The 21108-nt window shown below is 43.6% G+C and overlaps 3 protein-coding genes across 3 annotated transcripts; 2 read left to right on the top strand and 1 right to left on the bottom strand.

Annotated features, from left to right (window-relative positions):
* Positions 1-250: 250 nt before the first annotated feature.
* On the bottom strand, positions 251-2723 carry LOC308575253 (uncharacterized protein). The gene is made up of 2 exons (XM_081173899.1): positions 2586-2723; positions 251-992 (listed from the first exon to the last, which is right to left on the bottom strand). The coding sequence occupies exon 2, from the start codon at positions 972-974 to the stop codon at positions 483-485; it is 492 nt and encodes a 163-aa protein (XP_081030025.1). The 5' UTR covers positions 975-992; positions 2586-2723; the 3' UTR covers positions 251-482.
* A 2659-nt stretch (positions 2724-5382) lies between these two features.
* Positions 5383-7024, top strand: LOC308575255 (uncharacterized protein). Its single transcript, XM_081173901.1, has 2 exons — positions 5383-5463; positions 6289-7024. The coding sequence occupies exon 2, from the start codon at positions 6307-6309 to the stop codon at positions 6790-6792; it is 486 nt and encodes a 161-aa protein (XP_081030027.1). The 5' UTR covers positions 5383-5463; positions 6289-6306; the 3' UTR covers positions 6793-7024.
* Positions 7025-18420: 11396 nt separating this feature from the next.
* Positions 18421-20319, top strand: LOC308575249 (uncharacterized protein). Its single transcript, XM_081173895.1, has 2 exons — positions 18421-18536; positions 19572-20319. Exon 2 carries the CDS (start codon positions 19590-19592, stop codon positions 20085-20087), a length of 498 nt encoding a protein of 165 aa, XP_081030021.1. The 5' UTR covers positions 18421-18536; positions 19572-19589; the 3' UTR covers positions 20088-20319.
* The last annotated feature ends 789 nt before the right edge of the window (positions 20320-21108 follow it).

The raw sequence follows: 21108 nt of genomic DNA, 5'->3' as shown, positions 1-21108 counted from the left end.
CTGAATAAATAATGGTTTGAGGCACTCTAAAAGGGGACTTGTTTTGAAAAAGGGGGAAATGATAATTCTCTCAAGGCGAATGTACCTTATTTTAACCACATAGAACTAAACCATTCAGGGGGCCAGAGAGAAAGATGTCCTGCAAATGTTCCAATTTTAGTTTGGCCAAAAACTGCTTCAGACAGCTGAGGCCCTGGACACCTTGCTATGCGGAACTGAGGCTTTACATTTAAAAACCAGGACAAACAGGTTATTAGAATGCAGAACAAGCTTTATTGAAAAGGTCAAAGTAAGAGCATTGAAAGGGGCAAAGAAGAAAATCGGTGTAGAAGGATCTTTTTTCTTCTGCACTCTGAAGCAAAGAACGGAGGATGAATTCCAGGAGTGATTGCTTGAATTCAGCTTTTCTGAACCATGGCCGATAGATCTGTACCAAGCCCTCTGATTATCAGTTCATAATATGCTTCTCAGGTTTAATTGGCCTATGCACAGATGCTAAAACGACGCCCGAACTTCCTTCCCCTCCCGTAGCCCAAACCATAGCCGAAACCTCCAGAGCTTCCAAGGAGGCCAGACCCATAGCCCAAGCCCCCATAGCCTCCTACGATCCCGGAACCACCAACGGCACATGGAGTGTTGCCTCCAACAGCCACAGGCTCACAGCTGGCAGAGAGGATGGGCCCTGGGATGGTCACAACGCAGGCAGGTGGCTGGATCACGACCTCTGCTGGTGGGATCTGGTTGATGGGTTTAGGGATAATCCCATCTAGGATGCCAAGGTTGGCTGCTCTTTCAGCACCTCCATATCCATAGCCGAGACCACCAAATCCGTAGCCAAATCCTCCATTTCCATAGCCGAGACCTCCCAATCCATAGCCGAGACCACCATAGCCAAGACCTCCTGCTGATCCAAACCCAACAGTGGGGGTGGAAGCACAGGATGGGACAGCGCAGGATGGACCACAGTCAACCATTGTTGGGTGGAGGTGAGTCTGAAACAAAAAACACCAAGGGAGAAAATAAGTGTGGGGTACATCACTTCAGTGGGGGTGGACCACAGTCAACCATGGCTGAAGAAGAATCTAAAGTATACAATTGAAGAACTGAGTTGAATATGGAGCCAAAAAGGGCCAAATAATTATAAAAGCTCAGATATAAGGTACTTCAGGGAGAGTCAGTGTGTAGTTTTTTTCTGATGTTGCAGACTTCAATTCGCATCAGACCCCACCAGCATGAACAATAGAGAAGGGTGATGAGACTATAGGAACTATACCCCTGTGGTAGACGCTGTAGAAAAAGAAGAAAATACTCACATACCTTATTAGTTACAGATAGGTAGCCGTGTTGGTCTGCCATAGTCAAAATAAAAAAAATTCCTTCCAGTAGCACCTTAAAGACCAACTAAGTTAGTTCTTGGTATGAGCTTTCATGTGCATGCACACTTCTTCAGATATCTGAAGAAGTGTGCATGCACACGAAAGCTCATACCAAGAACTAACTTAGTTGGTCTTTAAGGTGCTACTGGAAGGATTTTTTTTATTTTATACCTTATTAGGTCTCCATGTTTCCATGATCGTGCTCTGAATAAAGAAGCTTGTTATGTCAACAATTCTATCAATCATTTTTTGACAGGCTGGACCACTATAAACTATTATCGACCCAGGTGGGAATGAGTATGAAAAAATAAAGCTGCAATCTGTTATCTATTTACCTGGGATTAAGCATTAGTGAATACAATTGGGTTTACTTATTAGTAAAACGCAGAGTTTTGTGCTATAAAAGGCAGAAATGTGTGTGTGTGTGTGTGTGTGTGTGTGTGTGTGTGTGTAAATGACATTTAGGAAGAGAGATAATAGAAACTGGTGCCACGTTCTAAATATCACAATTACTGTATTTTTCGCTGTATAAGACACACCAGACCACAAGACGCACCTAGTTTTTGGAGGAGGAAAACAAGAAAAAAAATATTCTGAATCTCAGAAGCCGGATCAGCAAGAGGGATCACTGAGCAGTGAAAGCAGCAATCCTTCTTGCTGTTCTGGCTTTTGGGATAGCTGCGCAGCCTGCATTCGCTCCATTAGACGTACACACATTTCCCCTTACTTTTTAGGAGGGAAAAAGTGAGTCTTATAGAGCAAAAAATACGGTATATTTAACAGGCATACATGACATTACCATGGAGATCTTCTCCTATTATGTTTGCTAAATGGCACAACCAGACTTCAAGTCCCATCTGCCTCAGCCACCATAGACAATGGCCATGGAATATAGGAGCTATAGTTCATAAACATCTGCAAAGCCCCTGGTTCTCCTTCCCGGTTCTAAACATATGTCCAAAGAATCAGGGATGATTTATTTTATAAACCTGCAGGGGGTGAAGGAGGGATGGGGAACCCGTGGCCCTGAAGTTGTTGCAGGATCCCAAGTCCTCTCAGCCAGCATTCCCAATGGACAAGAATGATGGAAGCAACATTGCAAGGACCACAGGATACCCATCCCTTCTCTAATTGGAAGAGCCATCTAGCCATACTTTAATGTGAACCTATGACAAGCTTGGAAACATCCCCCCAAGAAAATAGGCTTACCTGCTGCTTTGGTGAGATGTAGTGAAGACAGGAGAGTCAGATGAAGCTGTTGGAGAAACTGGGAGAATGTTGAGCTTTTATACAGTTCTGCAACCGCCCCAGTGATCAAGGGACTGCCTCTTCTGACTAATATTTTATTTAGTTGTTGACAATTTAATGTGCAAAATTACTTCACTAAGCACAAAAGGTCACAAAATTAAGTGGTTGTAATAATGAAAGACTAATAGTCTCAACACCATTCCCACTCCCTTCCTTTTAATTTTGCTGACTTCGAGTCTGATGCTTGAAACCAGATGCACCCAGAGGGAGCAGATAGAGATCTTCAAAGCTCTTTCATCAGCTTAAGGGACTCTAGGACATCATCAAAGATTTTGCATATGCATACCGGATTCTAAAAGATCTCCAGTATCAGTGTCCTCACGAAAATTCATCAGCACACAGTTGTATTCAGTTTCCCCTCATCTACACATTACTGGAGTGCAATTCTCTTTAATATCATACATTGTTGTGCCTTCTTTTCTTTTACATATGCATTTGTAGGCACAGTTTACTCCAATGTATTCATTTTGCTACCCATTACAGTGCTACCTTGGTTCTCAAACGACTTACGGTAGTTGTCAAACAAATCAGCTCCCAAGCGCCCAAAACCTGGAAGTAAGTGTTCCGGTTTTTGAATGTTTTTTGAAGGCCAAACACCTGACACAACTTCCGCTTGACCGCAGGAAGCTCCTGCATCCAATCGGAAGCCGCTCCTTGGTTTCCCAATGGTTTCGGGAGACAAACGGATTAAGTTTGAGACCCAAGATTTCACTGTACTTGGATAACTGCACTGGGAAATGCAGACAGCTACAGATTTTGTAGCACAGCAATGTTTCAGTTTGCACATTGTTTCAAAAAGGGGTGAATAAATTTTATTTTTCTTTAAGGGTCAATTGAATTGAATTTCTCTCCCATTCCTAAACTCACCTACCTCTGTCACTGAAAAAACTTCATTCCTGTTTCTACTTAAACTTCCTCTACTTACTCTACTCTACTTACTCTACTTGGTCCTTGTTCCCTACTGTCATGGTAGTGTATATGGTTCTGACAAGATATCACTGCACTCCCATCAGCCCCAGCCAGCATGGCCAATAGTCAGAAATTATGTGAGTGAAATCCACAAAAACTAGGGGGAATCCTGTTGGCTACCTCTGCCCTGCTTAAATTAAGCCTAAAGCAAATACATCCAATCCAGGAATGAGGAATCTGTGGAACCTCCTCTATTGCTGAGGTTCATATCCAAGGAAAAGTGTGCACAGTTCCCTATTCAGACCCGCTTCTTGTCATTTTGTAACAATGCCAGAGGCTGAGCTATAAATGGCCAATAGCTATGATAGCAGTGTTTGAAATTCACCAGGTGCCAGGCTCATTTTGCACCTGGCTATTGGCCACTTGCGACCAAGTGCTGATGCCCAGCTATAACCCTGGTTTAAGGAGCCATAGGTCACCTAGCTTATATACCTGAGCTTCCAACACTGTATGTATGTTCTATTTCCACTATCAGAGACTGTGAGCCTCTGAATACCAGTTGTGGGGAATCTCAGGTTGTGACTGTGCTGTTGCATTCAGATCTTGTTTGCAGACTTCCCATTAGGCGATCTGGTTGGCCACTGGGAGAATAGGATGCTGGGCTTAATGGGTCACCTTTAGCCTGATCCAGAAGGATTCTTTTTTAGAACTATGTAAATTCTTGGAGAATGAGGGTATCAATGGTCGCGAGCCATGATGACTATGTTCTATAACTACTGTCAGCACGCTTTTGTATACCTATTGCTGGAAATCACTGCTGTCAGATTCAGGCCATGATGGTGAGCTTTCCATAGACATGTGTGATAACAGAATGCTGAATTAGATGGGCCTTTGGTCTGATCCAGTCGACCATTTTTATGTCCTTAAATCCCTGGTTCTTTAAAAACAGCTGGCACTATATGAACCTTTTATTTCTTCAAATATCTTCTTTGAAAAGAATTCCCAAATAGTTGTGGAAATTCTCATACGCTTCCTTGCTTTATTGCGTACACTTATCCATACCTTGCTATATGGTACGTTTGCATCATTGAAGACTGGAAGAGCCTTGTTCTCAATGACCAACCAGATGTCTATGGTAAGCCCAGCAAGCACAAACTGAGCATAACAGCAACTCTTTCCCCCCCCAAAAAATATTCTTGATTATAATGCATTTTTGTATGTTATTTTCACTTAGTACAGTATGTCCATTCTTATGCACAATTTTGTACACATCACCTGGCTGCAGAACTGTATGAAATATTTGTGTAAGTGTGGATTTCATAGGAGTACACTGCTTCAATTGCTATACCATTTCAGAAAACGCAACCTGGATAAAATTTCTCCCCCAATCTTACCTCCAACAGTGGAGGTTAAACATAAACAAAACCTGCTATGTGTTGTGCACAGAATGACTAACTAAAATCCTGGGTATTAAAGTCAATTAGACTTCTGAGAAAATCAACAACTATTTTGAAAATAATGAATGGTGACAAAACACCTTTTGATCTGCCTGCCAGGAGGAACAGACAAGAATTTTTATTTTTCTTAATCTTTTATTAACTTTGTCTTGTGGAAGAATAACTATGCAGAGAGTGGGGTGCTGTGAAAACACTTAACACTTTTGCCTCGTTTCTTAATTAGGGCCATGATGCATTCCAAAAAATTGCTTACTAATTAAAGCCGGAGGGGAAAGGAGGTGTATCCAAGCTGGATGTGGAGCCACCAGCAGATACAGATGAAATGGTATAAAAGGGCTCCCTGACATGAGATCTTCCAACAGCTTCCTTTGGCTTCATCTCCTTCACTTCATTTCTACTCCTCTGAGACTTTGGTAAGTCAAGTGTGTGCACATATGATGTTATATTTGAATGATTCTTGCAGTGGTCGGAACGTTCAGGTAACTGAACTCCAAGAGAAGGCTACAGTTCTATTACTCTGTGAATTGGGTAGATCTTCCACCAGGAACCTTACACTCTTAGGTTGTTGGCTGGTTTCTTTTCTATATGTACCTTATGAAATCAAGTATTTAGCTGCGTTAGTCCATCTAGCTCAGTTTTGGCCACACTGATCAGCTGTAGTTCTCCAGAGTTTCAAGAAGGGAGTCTTTAGCAGCTCAATCTGCAGATTCCAAGGACCAAACCTGGGATGTTCTTCATGAAAACCATGTGTTCGGCCACTGAACAATTGTCCTCCCCCTAAAATTAGAGTAAGGTTTTAAACTTCACAGTTCCTAATAAATACCTGACTCAAATGAGCATAGGGAGTTGTCCTGTACCATGACAGACCATTGGAATCCCTAGTTCAGTTTTACCTACTCAGATTGGCCATTGTTCTACAGGCCTTGAAGCAGGGGACATTCCTAGACTATCATGAAATTATCAGGGATTGGATTTGGGATCCACAACGAAGAGAAGGGCTGTAGTAACAAAAGCAGAGAAGAATAAAGGTTTCAGGCATGAGGGCTTAATGTTTTCAGAATTATCAAAGACAGCTGACTCTCAGTGATGGAGAAAGTAAGATGGATTGAGCTTATTGAACCGGGAATAGGTAAAATATCCTACTGCCACAGGATGATTATGTCTGAAATATTCTCCCCACTGTCCATTGAAGTGATGTACCCCACACTTATTTTCTCCCTTGGTGTTTTTGGTTTCAGACTCACCTCCACCCAACAATGGTTGACTGTGGTCCATCCTGCGCTGTCCCATCCTGTGCTTCCACCCCCACCGTTGGGTTCGGCTCAGCAGGAGGCCTTGGCTATGGTGGTCTCGGCTATGGATTGGGAGGTCTCGGCTATGGAAATGGAGGATTCGGCTATGGATTTGGTGGTCTCGGCTATGGATATGGAGGTGCTGAAAGAGCAGCCAACCTTGGCATCCTAGATGGGATTATCCCTAAACCCATCAACCAGATCCCACCAGCAGAGGTCTTGATCCAGCCACCTGCCTGCGTTGTGACCATCCCAGGGCCCATCCTCTCTGCCAGCTGTGAGCCTGTGGCTGTTGGAGGCAACACTCCATGTGCCGTTGGTGGTTCCGGGATCGTAGGAGGCTATGGGGGCTTGGGGTCTGGCCTCCTTGGAAGCTCTGGAGGTTTCGGCTATGGTTTGGGCTACGGGAGGGGAAGGAAGTTCGGGCGTCGTTTTAGCATCTGTTCATAGACCAATTAAACCTGAGAAGCATATTATGAACTGATAATCAGAGGGCTTGGTACAGATCTATCGGCCATGGTTCAGAAAAGCTGAATTCAAGCAATCACTCCTGGAATTCATCCTCCGTTCTTTGCTTCAGAGTGCAGAAGAAAAAAGATCCTTCTACACCGATTTTCTTCTTTGCCCCTTTCAATGCTCTTACTTTGACCTTTTCAATAAAGCTTGTTCTGCATTCTAATAACCTGTTTGTCCTGGTTTTTAAATGTAAAGCCTCAGTTCCACATAGCAAGGTGTCCAGGGCCTCAGCTGTCTGAAGCAGTTTTTGGCCAAACTAAAATTGGAACATTTGCAGGACATCTTTCTCTCTGGCCCCCTGAATGGTTTAGTTCTATGTGGTTAAAATAAGGTACATTCGCCTTGAGAGAATTATCATTTCCCCCTTTTTCAAAACAAGTCCCCTTTTAGAGTGCCTCAAACCATTATTTATTCAGAGAAGCAACAGTCATAATAGCTGGATAATCTTTTGTAGTTTTGCAACATTTGCATACGTACACAGTGTGGAATGTATTGTGGACTACAGCTTTTGTAATCAATATGTTACAAGACTTTGGACAATAACATATTTTTGGTGGGTGATAATGTAGTCAAATGCTGCAGGATTATCCAGCCTCTCAGTCAGATACTGTATTTTGATAACAGTTTTAAATTATTGCATACACGAGTTAAAGAAATATATTAACCACATTTAAACCTTGACTTCATTTTTTGATCTGTAATTGGCATTTAAAGCTATCCAAACTAGTGGCAATCGCCACATCTTCTGGTACTGAACCTAGAAGTTTATGCATTTTGTGAAGAACTATATCCTTTTGCTTCCACTGAATTCTGCAAGATTCTGGTTCCCTGCATGACCCCTGCTTCTAGCAAGGTGAGAAAGGGAGAAAAAAGTCTCTCTATACATGTTCTCGAATTTTGAGAGACAGAAATCCTCAGAATGTCCACAAGGTGGTTGTGTTAGCAGACCAATTAGCCTTGAAGAGGAGAAGAGAGGCAAGCAAACTGCACCGAGTCAGTAGCTGTCAGGTCAGTAGCATCTAGTGCCCCAGCTCTCCAGTTAAAATGGCAAAAGCTGTAGACATCTCGCCATAATAATAATAATAATAATAATAATAATAATAATAATAACAACAACAACAACAACAACAACAACAACAACAACAACAACAACAACAACAACAACAATTTTTATTTATACCGAACCCGACCCGGCCAGAGCTGGGCTCAGGGCGGCTAACACCAGTAACATTACAGTAAAAAAATACCAGAAAAACCCCCGATTTAAAATACAGGTTAAAATTCAATTTAAAATGCAGCCTCATTTTAAAAGTAGCCCATAGATCAAAACCGTAAGGGGAGAGAAATATAAGGGTCAGACTGAGTCCAAACCAGTCCAAGCCCTCCCCAATGGTCAAACTCTGTAAAATGAGGTTTGACATTGAGTTAATAGAGGAAGTTTTAATGAATAACAACACACACTGGGCATCTTTAGACACAGGTACAGGAATCACTTTATTAAGAGAAGATCTAAATACTTCCACAAAGATGTTTCCTCAGAAAACAGCAAAGGTCACAGATGGCATCCAGATTAGCTCCCAGTGTCTGAGGGAAAGATTTACTGGAGAGGGAAAGATGAGCCAAAATTCTTAGGCAGAATATACTGGGAGCTGAAGAGAATGGTTGACTGGTTCTGGGCTGGTAGGAGGCTATGGCTATGGGTCTGGTCTCCTTGGAAGCAATTTTGGTGGCTACCTTGGAGGTTCCCTTTATGGTCTGAGGAGGGTGGGCTCTTTGGAAGGAAGGCCCTGCTGGGACGTCGTGGTAGTGTGTGCTTTTAGATATATTGGACTCTTGAAGAACTAATGTGTGATGATGACAGGAATGATCCTCAACGGGAAAAGATGATGCAGATCCATTACTGAGTGTCTCATTCTGGATTCTGAAAAATCTGAGCTTTTGGGACCATCATCAAGCCCATCAGCTTTTAAATGGCTCTCAGCAACCTTTCCTTACTCCTTTTCAAGTATTTCCTCAAAGTCTGTAGACCAGTAATAAGTTCAGAGCCATGTTCCATTGTCTGTGCTTTTTCCTTGTTCATTTCTGCTTCTTGTACAATTGCCCACTCAATATTTTCAATAAAGCTCATTCTGAATTCAAATATGTCTCTCTTTCTTGGTTTGTTACCTGCTCTGATTTCTCAAAAGGAAGGGGGGGAGAGGGTATTCTCTCATGCTGGAACAGCTTTGGATTATGTTGTCCTAGGGAGTTCCTGAGCAAACAGAGAACTGAAGGGAGGACATACTAGGCTCATAAGTTAGTGGAAGAGTGGGAAACTGCATGAATTCAATATTTATCACATTTGTATCCCACCTTTTCTTCAGGGAGCTCAAGGTAGAACATATAGTTCTCCTCCTTCCCATTTTATCCTCACAACAATCCTGTGAATTTTGTTAGGCTGAGAGTGAGCTGACTGGCACAAGCTCACCCAGTGACCTTCATGGCCAAGTGGGGCTTTGAACCCTATTTCCCCAGGTCTTAGTCCAACACTCTAACCACTACACAACACTGGCTCCTTGGGCTTCCCAAATGTTGCTAAGGTACAACTTCAACCATCCCTGGCCACTGGTTGTACAGTGGTGCCCCGCAAGACGAATGCCTCGCAAGACGGAAAACTCGCTAGACGAAAGAGTTTTCCATTTTGGAGGTGCTTCGCAAAACGAATTTCCTATGGGCTTGCTTCGCAAGACGACAATGTCTTGCGAGTTCCTGCTGGTTTTTTCCCTCCCCCCCCTTTTCCTAAGCCGCTAAGCCGCTTATCAGCTGATCCGATCAACAGATAAGCCGCTAAAAGCCGCTAATAGCGCTAATCCGCTAATCCGTCAATGGGCTTGCTTCGCAAGACGAAAAAACCACTAGACGAAGAGAATCACAGAACAGATTCTTTTCGTCTTGCGAGGCACCACTGTACTTTGTTTTGGACCTAATAGTAGATCTTTCTTAAAGTCTAACAGGAACCAAGTTAAATCTTCTTCGGGGTAGAAGGCGGATGCTCTCTGTGCAACCTGTCCAAAGAGAGATCCTTACTGTTGACTTAGGAGCATCCCTTCATTATTGAGGAGTTGGAGGATAGGTATATAGGAAGCTGCTTTACACTGAATCACACTGTTGGGTCCATCTAGATCAGTGCTGTCTTTAGTGACCGGCAGTGGTTTTCCAAGCTCGACTTGGAGATGCCAGGGAGTGCCTTCTGCATGCAAAGCAGGTGCTCTACCATGGCTATATGGTCCTTCCTGTAGAAGTAAAACAGAATCCCAGTCCTTATGATTCTGAATAAAAGGCTGGTTTAAGTAGGGGCATCAGGAGCTACTTCATATGGAGTGAGACCGTTGGTTCATACAGCTCTGTATTGTCTATGCTGACTGTCAGTAGCTATCCAGGGTTTCCGATGGGGGTCTTTCCCAGCCCTGGTTGGAGATGCAATGGATTGAAATTTGTATATTCTGCATGCAAAGCAGGTACTCTGCAACTGATATGTGGCTCTGTGGAATCTTAGTCAAAGGCAAGTGGAACAAGGGGTCTTCCTCAGTGCTCACGTCTCAGGGATTGTGCTGAGGAGAGCTGCACTGAGGAGCAATGGCCAGAGTCTTCCCCTCCCCCTGCTCCTGAATCTTCCCAGGAGCAGTGGGACAGTATATGTCAGGAGCATAGCCGAGCCAAGAGATGAAGGAGATGGAAGAGAAACGGGGCGCGACCCTCAACATGACAGACTGCAATCAGAGCAGGAGGAAGTGGGCTCGGCCCCCTTTCTCCAAGTGTTCACTGAGTTAGTTAGAGCAGACACAGAAAGCTCACAAGACGAGGGTGGGGAAGAGATAGACAGCACTGGAGGGGTTGTTGTTGTTATTGTTGTTGCCCAGTCACCCAGTCGTGTCCGACTCTTCGTGACCCCATGGACCAGAGCGCGCCAGGCACTTCTGTCTTCCACTGCCTCCCACAGTTTGGTCAAACTCATGCTGGTAGCTTTGAGAACACTATCCAACCATCTCGTCCTCTGTCGTCCCCTTCTCCTTGTGCCCTCTACCTTTCCCAGCATCAGGGTCTTTTCCAGGGAGTCTTCTCTTCTCATGAGGTGGCCAAAGTATTGGAACCTCAGCTTCACGATCTGTTCTTCCAGTGAGCACTCAGGCCTGATTTCCTTCAGAATGGATAGGTTTGTTCTTCTTGCAGTCCATGGGACTCTCAAGAGTCTCCTCCAGCACCATAGTTCAAAAGCATCAATTCTTTTTGCAGTCCATGAGACTCTCAAGAGTCTCCTCCAGCACCATAGTTCAAAAGCATCAATTCTTCGGCGATCAGCCTTCCTTATGGTCCAGCTCTCACTTCCATACATCACTAAGGGGTTACTAAGCAACAATCAGATAGGCAGAGGACTGAACGCTCATCCTTGGACAGTGTAGATTTCCCCCTTCCCTCTGCTCATGTCCAAAGTGCTGAAAAGGTCAGATTGCAACAGTAGTGCAAAAGGGGAAAGGTGGGACGTTGGCGTTTTTCCTGTTGTGACACAAGTGATTTCTCAGAGTGACCAGCTGATTTCTATGGAGCAGAGGGCTGTAGCCATGCTCTGATTGTATTGTGAATAAATGAAACCATTGAAAACTGCCAGAGACTCGTTAATTCTTATCTGGGCTTGGGAGCCTGCCTGGAAATCAGTATAGTATAGATTTGGAATACAGTGGTTTGCAGAGGGACATAGTTCAGAAGACAGAAGTTGGGAAGAACTGGGTGGTGAACAGCTAGGAGGAGAAGAACTGGGGGAGAGAGAGTTAATAGACTCTCTTTCACTGGAAAGCATCCATCTGCTCAGCCCAAGGTCAAGGAGAGCAGATAAGGTGGCAGCACAGAAAGCAAAGTGCTTGTGAGATCAGGTTGCAAGACATGGATGTGACGTGGATTACAAGGGGGGAAGTGGGTGGAATCCTTAAATGGGAGCACCTTCATTCCTAGAAATGGATTCTTTGTTCTCTCACTGAGATCATTTAAGTTTCTAACTGGTAAGAGACTCCTTTTGCTTTGTTCTGCTTATCTACTGCCAAAGGGGGTGGGGAGCCATGTACCTGAAGCCTGACATCACGTAATTTGTAATACACAATTTGTTGCCACCACTTGGGTCATATTTATAAATATGACTCAAGTGGTGGCAGCAAATTGTGTATTACTGAGGGTCCTAGGCCATGAAGGGCTTTAAAGGTCAAAACCAGCACCTTAAATCTGACCCTGTACTCCACCAGGAGCCAGTGCAGCTGGAAAAGCACTGGGTGAATATGCTCCCATGGCAGAGACCCCGTGAGGAGCCTCGCTGCAGCATTCTGCACCCGCTGGAGTTTCTGGGACAGCTTCAAGGGCTGTAATTTGCTTGCCTGATGAAGTCTCTCCCCTCAAACTATTGTGTACCTATTTACTGCATTCTTATCGACGCTTCAGCCAAGACAGTTTGCCGAACAGCTTACTGAGATTATGAAGCCAGTCCCTGCCCTTCAGCTTAAAACTAAAAAGACACAACACAAGTCAAAAGTTGCTGTCTCCAAGTGAGCTGATGGAGAGTTCCTGCTCCCATTTCCTCCCTCCCTGCTCCCTCTGCCGCAGCCTGGTGGAATTACAGCTGATAGCTGTAGCTGGCAGAGGGAGGAACCTGGCGGAGCTGCTCTCTCAATGGAGCCAACAGAGTGGTTTTGCTTCCCTCCTCTTTCTCTCTGCTCCCTCTGCTGCAGCCTGATGGAATGGCATTGGTGGGCTGAAAGCCAATAGAGGGAGGACCCTAATGGAGCTGTCTCCTCAGCAGAGCTGAGAGAGGGGCCCTGCTTCTGTGCCCCCACCTTTGCTGAAATCCGCTGAAATGGCTGCTGCGAGATAACAAGTGAGGGAAAGGAAATGCCTGATGGAGCTGACACAGGGGTCAGCAAACGTTTTCAACAGGAGGCCAGTCCACTGTCCTTAGATCTTGGGGGGGGGGGGCGGAACATAGCTGTCAACTTTTCCCTTTTCTTGTGAGGAATCCTATTCGGAATAAGGGAATTTCCCTTAAAAAAGGGGGAAAGTTGACAGCTATGGGCCGGCCTATATTTTGAAGAAGAAGAAAAATGAACAAATTCCTATGCCCCACAAATAACCCAGAGATGCATTTTAAATAAAAGCACACATTCTACTCATGTAAAAACATGCTGATTCCTGGACCATCCGTGGGCTGGCTTTAGAAGGCGATTGGGCCGGATCCGGCCCCCAGGCCTTAGTTTGCCTAACCATAAGCTGGCATCTCAGGAAAGCTGGTGGAATGACCGTACTTTGCAGATCCCACCATTAGTAGGTCTGAGCTGTGGAGGTTTCAGCTATGAAGGTCTTGCCTATGCCGGTGCTTATGGCATTGGTTCAGTAGTTCTTGCTCCTGCACCTGTGGGGAATGAAGACGAGAAAGCATTTCTGCCCTTCTCCACTACACAGCAGGGCATGGGAAGGCAACCATTGGCTCTGCTGGCTAATCTACCAAAAGCAGGGATGGGGAAGAGTGTGGAAATTTCCATAGCTTAATCCGACTGCCTGTCTGTCTCGGGTTACATCCTCCTCACCCCGGAGGCTGCTTGGCTGCTTTGTTGCCACATTCTTCCTCCTTGGCATCTGATGCTGCTGAGGCTGAAACAGCAGTATTGGCAAGAGATAAGCAGCAGAGCAGCAGAGCTGCTGGAGAGGGAAGGTTCCCTGACCTGACCTAGCTATTCCTACATAACTTTATGACCACTGCTCCATAGCTATTGTTGGTATACTTTTCCATTCACCATATAGATGGGTTTATGAAGCATTTCTGTATCCTTCTGCTGTGCCAAAGAATTCCATGAAACAGTGGGTATACCTGGAATCACTGTTCACAACGTCTGTTTGCAAACTACTTTGGCAGCGTTGGACGCCATAAAATAAGGTTTACAGCCTGTTTTCACCAGATAAGAATCTGATACATTGCTTCTTTCAGAGACTTGCATAGTCTTCATAGACTTTCAGAGACTTACGTTTATTCGGTTTTATGTTTTCAAGAGTGCATGTTTTGTGACTTTCAGAGATTCATAAGTTTCCTGTTTATGTGATTTCCTATATTTCATATTATATAAAGAGTGTATATTGATATTGTATCATTGTATTTGGTCATTGTGTTGCCTTGGATATTACTAGCTATTCCTCAACAGCTTCCTCAGCCCTTGTACCTCGGGTTAAGAACTTAATTCGTTCTGGAGGTCCGTTCTTAACCTGAAACTGTTCTTAACCTGAGGTACCACTTAAGCTAATGGAGCCTCCTGCTGCCGCTGCGCCACGGCCGTCTGATTTCTGTTCTCCTCCTGAAGCAAAGTTCTTAACCCGAGGTACTATTTCTGGGTTAGCGGAGTCTGTGACCTGAAGCGTCTGTAACCTGAAGTGTCTGTAACCCGAGGTACCACTGTATTCACTTTTCTGACTGCCTGTGCCATCTGCCTGCTGCTCTGTCATCATGTTGCAGTTGCCACCTATTGGCACCTAAGAGAACTACACCATGACAACATTTTTTTTTCCTTACAGAAATATAGTAGAGAAGGAAAGAGGCAGAGGTAACCTTTCGTTCGTATTTAATCTGGGATAGTAAAAAGACCTCCCACAACTTGTCCATTCTCACAATATGTAAGAGTTGTAGCAGGGTAAAGATACAAGCAGTCATTGTTAGCATGAGAATTAGAATGTTAGTAGCATTGTTTTAATATGAGAATTATTGAAACCTATGCAATCAGTGGAAAATTTATTTGCATTCCTTTTTATATATCTATAAAAAAATTAAATTCGTTTTCACTTTTAACAATTATCATCATACATAAGTCACAATCATTCTACAAATAGGATACTCATAATCCCCAAACTTCCCTCTACCCCTCCATGGTTTCCCTAGATCATCTTTTCAAATTGCATCATATCGTATGCTCCATATTTTCTTAAAACTCAGTTTTTATCATACTTCTCGCTTCATTGCAAGTGTTATTGTTTTTAAATCCTCTCAATGTCTTTAATTGTTTACAGTGTTCTTTCAAGTGACTTATAAAATTTTCCCATTCTTTATTAAATTTATTGTCCTCTTGATCTCTGATTTTCCCCATCATTTTCGCCATTTCTGCATATTCCATCATCTTTATCAACCATTCTTCGATTGTAGGTAGTTTGTCCTCTTTCCATCTTTGGGCAAGTAGGATCTGAAATTTTTATTTGCATTCCGTAGCTCAAGACTGCAATACCCCAAGGACCGCCTCTCCCCATATAAACTGACTCAGAAAACTGTGGCCCTCCCACTGATGATGGATTCCAACTCCCAACATCCCCAAGGGTGGACCACACTGGCTGATGAGGAGTTGGGAGTCCAATAAATTCTCTCCCACCCCCAATGAAGGGAATGGGGACATTTGCAACCTCCCTGAGAAGCATGGCTGGGTTTGTACAGCTCATCTTTTAATGTCTCATCCAATTCTCTTGAAGAAGAACCTCCAGATTTTGAGTCAAATATTCCAGCTGGGCAATTTTTAAGGGCAGCTCTATATTAGAACCTTTTCCCTTGCTTCTGGCATTGCTGACCTACAAAAGCTGAGCTGACAAAGCATTGGGGAGGTACTGAAGTCAGAGTTTCTTCCAACATCCCTCAAGGATTTCAAGGCTCTTGGCTACAGAGCTCCACACATGCTAATTCAGAACAGATCGAGACATTTCTTTGCCTAATTGCTTCATGGCTTTACCACATTCTCTGTGATCACAGCTTCCTAAGGCATCAAGTGGCCAATGCACCTTCTTCTCTGTTAGCATTCTGCTGACCTAATGGCTGTTACCATTAGTTGGAAGAAAACACCTCTGACCCTGTTTTTTAATTGCAACCACCTCCCCAACAAATCCATTGATTTTTCTGCACACTGAATCATTCCTGAAACTCAACCTCAGTCCACCTGTTGGAAGGCAAGAGTGAAGGCATGATGTCCATACTAAGCTGAAAACTCACTTCTTCAGAGGGAATGTAAACTTGAGGGTTGGACTAAATGACCCTTGGGTCCCTTCTGACTCTAAGAGTCTATGATTCATCAAAAGCAGGCAGCCTCCCATCCATCTGATCTAGGGAACCATTCACTGACTCAGCCTTATTGGTTGAGTTTATTGGTTCTCATCCAGTCTCTTACTGAGGAAAGACAATGGTTTAGCACAGGATTCCTCAACCTCGGCCCTCCAGAAGTTTTTGGCCTACAACTCCCATGATCCCTAGCTAGCAGGACCAATGGTCAGGGATGGTGGGAACTGTAGTCTCAAAACATCTGGAGGGCCGAGGTTGAGGAAGCCTGGGCTAGCACATCCACTGCCTCACCTGCAGATGTCAAGAAGAAGCAGAGCTGTGTGTCACTAGCACATTGTCGAAAACATACTCCAAAACTGTATACAACTCCACTCAGCAGTTTCATGTAGATGTTAAACAGCATAAGCAATAAGATTGAACCCTGAGTAACCCCATATTGAAGGCTCCACAGGGCTGAACAGCACTCACCAAGCCTCTGGAAAAGACCATCCACCCATGTCATGTCATCCATCCCTAACTCATACTATTGCTCAGGCATAGGCCAACTCAGCCCTCCAGATGTTTTGGGACTACAACTCCCATGATCCTTAGCTAACAGGACCAGTGGTCAGGGATGATGGGAACTGTAGTCCCAAAACATCTGGAGGGCCGAGTTTGCCTATGCCTGCTATTGTTCCAGAAGGATATCATGATAGATAGTATCGAAAGTCACTGAGAGGCTGAGGAGAATTGAGCTGGCATTTGTCTGTTTTGGAAGAAAATGGAGGAGTGTGCATTTGTGGGTGAAGTTAAACTGTTGGAAAGTTGCAGTACAGACCAATGCAGGAGAAACCATGAAAACACAAACAAAGACACATTTCCCCTGGCTCTCTCCCAACAGAGGTTATCATACAGGATGACCCAAGCAGTTTTTGTGCCAAAACTGGGCCTAAACCCCAAATGAAATGGACCTAGAAAATCAGTTTCCTCCAAGAACCTTGGCTCTTGGCTCTTTTCATACACTAGCAGCACATCCTGTAGAATTCTGTTATATTTTATCTGCAGAATCAGAATGAACTTCATTCTGTTCTCAATGACCGACTTCAGGAACTGAAAGGTTGTGTTGAAAAATACAACTTTTGAGCCCTCTGGCCCCAAAATGGCAACTAGGCATTCCGTTTTGGCAACTATAACCCTGGTTTAAGGAGCCATAGGTCACCTAGCTTATATACCTGAGCTTCCAACACTGTATGTATGTTCTATTTCCACTATCAGAGACTGTAAGCCTCTGAATACCAGTTGTGGGGAATCTCAGGTTGTGACTGTGCTGTTGCATTCAGATCTTGTTTGCAGACTTCCCATTAGGAGATCTGGTTGGCCACTGGGAGAATAGGATGCTGGGCTTAATGGGTCACCTTTAGCCTGATCCAGAAGGATTCTTTTTTAGAACTACATAAATTCTTGGAGAATGAGGGTATCAATGGTCACGAGCCATGATGACTATGTTCTATATAACTACTGTCAGCACGCTTTTGTATACCTATTGCTGGAAATCACTGCTGTCGGATTCAGGCCATGATGGTGAGCTTTCCATAGACATGTGTGATAACAGAATGCTGAATTAGATGGGCCTTTGGTCTGATCCAGTCGACCATTTTTATGTCCTTAAATCCCTGGTTCTTCGAAAACAGCTGACACTATATGAACCTTTTATTTCTTCAAATATCTTCTTTGAAAAGAATTCCCAAATAGTTGTGGACATTCTCATACGCTTCCTTGCTTTATTGCGTACACTTATCCATACCTTGCTATATGGTACGTTTGCAGCATTGAAGACTGGAAGAGCCTTGTTCTCAATGACCAACCAGATGTCTATGGGAAGCCCAGCAAGCAAAAACTGAGCATAACAGCAACTCTTCCCCCCCCAAAAAAATATTCTTGATTATAATGCATTGTTTGTATGTTATTTTCACTTAGTACAGTATGTCCATTCTTATGCACAATTTTGTACACATCACCTGGCTGCAGAACTGTATGAAATATTTGTGTAAGTGTGGATTTCATAGGAGTACACTGCTTCAATTGCTATACCATTTCAGAAAACGCAACCTGGATCAAATTTCTCCCCCAATCTTACCACCAACAGTGGAGGTTAAACATAAACAAAACCTGCTATGTGTTGTGCACAGAATGACTAACTAAAATCCTGGGTATTAAAGTCAATTAGACTTCTGAGAAAATCAACAACTATTTTGAAAATAATGAATGGGGACAAAACACCTTTTGATCTGCCTGCCAGGAGGAACAGACAAGAATTTTTATTTTTCTTAATCTTTTATTAACTTTGTCTTGTGGAAGAATAACTATGAAGAGAGTGGGGTGCTGTGAAAACACTTTTGCCTCGTTTCTTAATTAGGGCCATGATGCATTCCAAAAATTGCTTACTAATTAAAGCCGGAGGGGAAAGGAGGTGTATCCAAGCTGGATGTGGAGCCACCAGCAGATACAGATGAAATGGTATAAAAGGGCTCCCTGAGCTGAAATCTTCCAACAGCTTCCTTTGGCTTCATCTCCTTCACTTCATTTCTACTCCTCTGAGACTTTGGTAAGTCAAGTGTGTGCACATATGATGTTATATTTGAATGATTCTTGCAGTGGTCAGAACGTTCAGGTAACTGAACTCCAAGAGAAGGCTAAAATTCTATTACTCTGTGAATTGGGTAGATCTTCCACCAGGAACCTTACACTCTTAGGTTGTTGGCTGGTTTCTTTTCTATATGTACCTTATGAAATCAAGTATTTAGCTGCGTTAGTCCATCTAGCTCAGTTTTGGCCACACTGATCAGCTGTAGTTCTCCAGAGTTTCAAGAAGGGGGTCTTTAGCAGCTCAATCTACAGATTCCAAGGACCGAACCTGGGATGTTCTGCATGAAAACCACGTGTTCGGCCACTGAACAATTGTCCTCCCCCTAAAATTAAAGTAAGGTTCTAATCTTCACGGTTCCAAATAAATACCTGACTCAATAATAATAATAATAATAATAATAATAATAATAATAATAATAATAATAATAATTTATTTATACCCCGCCCATCTGGCTGGGTTTCCCCAGCCACTCTAGGCGGCTTCCAAAAGAATATTAAAATACTGTGATACATCAAACATTAAAAGCTTCCCTAAACAGGGCTGCCTTCAGATGTCTTCTAAAAGTCTGGTAGTTGTTGTTCTCTTTGATGAGCATAGGGAGTTGTCCTGTACCATGACAGACCATTGGAATCTCTAGTTCAGTTTTACCTACTCAAATTGGCCGTTGTTCTACAGGCCTTGAAGCAGGGGACATTCCTAGACTATCCTGAGATTATCAGGGAATGGATTTGGGATCCACAACAAAGAGAAGGGCTGTAGTAACAAAAGCAGAGAAGAATAAATGTTTCAGGCATGAGGGCTTAATGTTTTCAGAATTATCAAAGACAGCTGACTCTCAGTGATGGAGAAAGGAAGATGGATTGAGTTTAGTGAACAGGGAATGGGTAAAATATTCTACTGCCACAGGATGATTATTTCTGAAATATTCTCCCCACTGTCCATTGAAGTGATGTACCCCACACTTATTTTCTCCCTTGGTGTTTTTGGTTTCAGACTCACCTCCACCCAACAATGGTTGACTGTGGTCCATCCTGCGCTGTCCCATCCTGTGCTTCCACCCCCACCGTTGGGTTTGGCTCAGCAGGAGGTCTTGGCTATGGTGGTCTCGGCTATGGATTGGGAATTCTCGGCTATCGTTTTGGAGGACTCGGCTATGGATATGGAGGCCTGGGCTATGGAAATGGAGGTGCTGAAAGAGCAGCCAACCTTGGCATCCTAGATGGGATTATCCCTAAACCCATCAACCAGATCCCACCAGCAGAGGTCATGATCCAGCCACCTGCCTGCGTTGTGACCATCCCAGGGCCCATCCTCTCTGCCAGCTGTGAGCCTGTGGCTGTTGGAGGCAACACTCCATGTGCCCTTGGTGGTTCCGGGATCGTAGGAGGCTATGGGGGCTTGGGGTCTGGCCTCCTTGGAATCTCTGGAGGTTTGGGCTATGGTTCGGGCTATGGGGGGAGAGCAATCCTTGGAAGGAAGTTGAGGCGTCGTTATAGCATCTGTTCATAGACCAATTAAACCTGAGAAGCATATCCCGAACTGATAATCAGAGGGCTTGGTACAGATCTATCGGCCATGGTTCAGAAAAGCTGAATTCAAGCAATCACTCCTGGAATTCATCCTCCGTTCTTTGCTTCAGAGTGCAGAAGAAAAAAGATCCTTCTACACCGATTTTCTTCTTTGCCCCTTTCAATGCTCTTACTTTGGCCTTTTCAATAAAGCTTGTTCTGCATTCTAATAACCTGTTTGTCCTGGTTTTTAAATGTAAAGCCTCAGTTCTGCATAGCAAGGTGTCCAGGGCCTCAGCTGTCTGAAGCAGTTTTTGGCCAAACTAAAATTGGAACATTTGCAGGACATCTTTCTCTCTGGCCCCCTGAATGGTTTAGTTCTATGTGGTTAAAATAAGGTACATTCGCCTTGAGAGAATTATCATTTCCCCCTTTTTCAAAACAAGTCCCCTTGTTTATTCAGAGAAGCAACAGTCATAATAGCTGGATAATCTTTTGTAGTTTTGCAACATTTGCATACGTACACAGTGTGGAATTTATTGTGGACTACAGCTTTTGTAATCAATATGTTACAAGACTTTGGACAATAACATATTTTTGGTGGGTGATAATGTAGTCAAATGGTGCAGGATTTTCCAGCCTCTCAGTCAGATACGGTATTTTGATAGCAGTTTTAAATTATTGCATACACGAGTTAAAGAAATATATTAAGCACATTTAAACCTTGACTTCATTTTTTGATCTGTAATTGGCATTTAAAGCTATCCAAACTAGTGGCAATCGCCACATCTTCTGGTACTGAACCTAGAAGTTTATGCATTTTGTGAAGAACTATATCCTTTTGCTTCCACTGAATTCTGCAAGATTCTGGTCCCCTGCATGACCCCTGCTTCTAGCAAGATGATAAAGGGAGAAAAAAGTCTCTCTATACATGTTCTCGAATTCTGAGAGACAGAAATCCTCAGAATGTCCACGAGGTGGTTGTGTTAGCAGACCAATTAGCCTTGAAGAGGAGAAGAGAG

The sequence above is a fragment of the Podarcis bocagei genome (assembly GCF_964188305.1).
Source record: "Podarcis bocagei genome assembly, chromosome: 16".
NCBI classification, from domain to species: Eukaryota; Metazoa; Chordata; class Lepidosauria; order Squamata; family Lacertidae; genus Podarcis; species Podarcis bocagei.
Note: the sequence above shows the minus strand (reverse complement) of the source record. Positions and strands in the feature narration are given on the sequence as shown.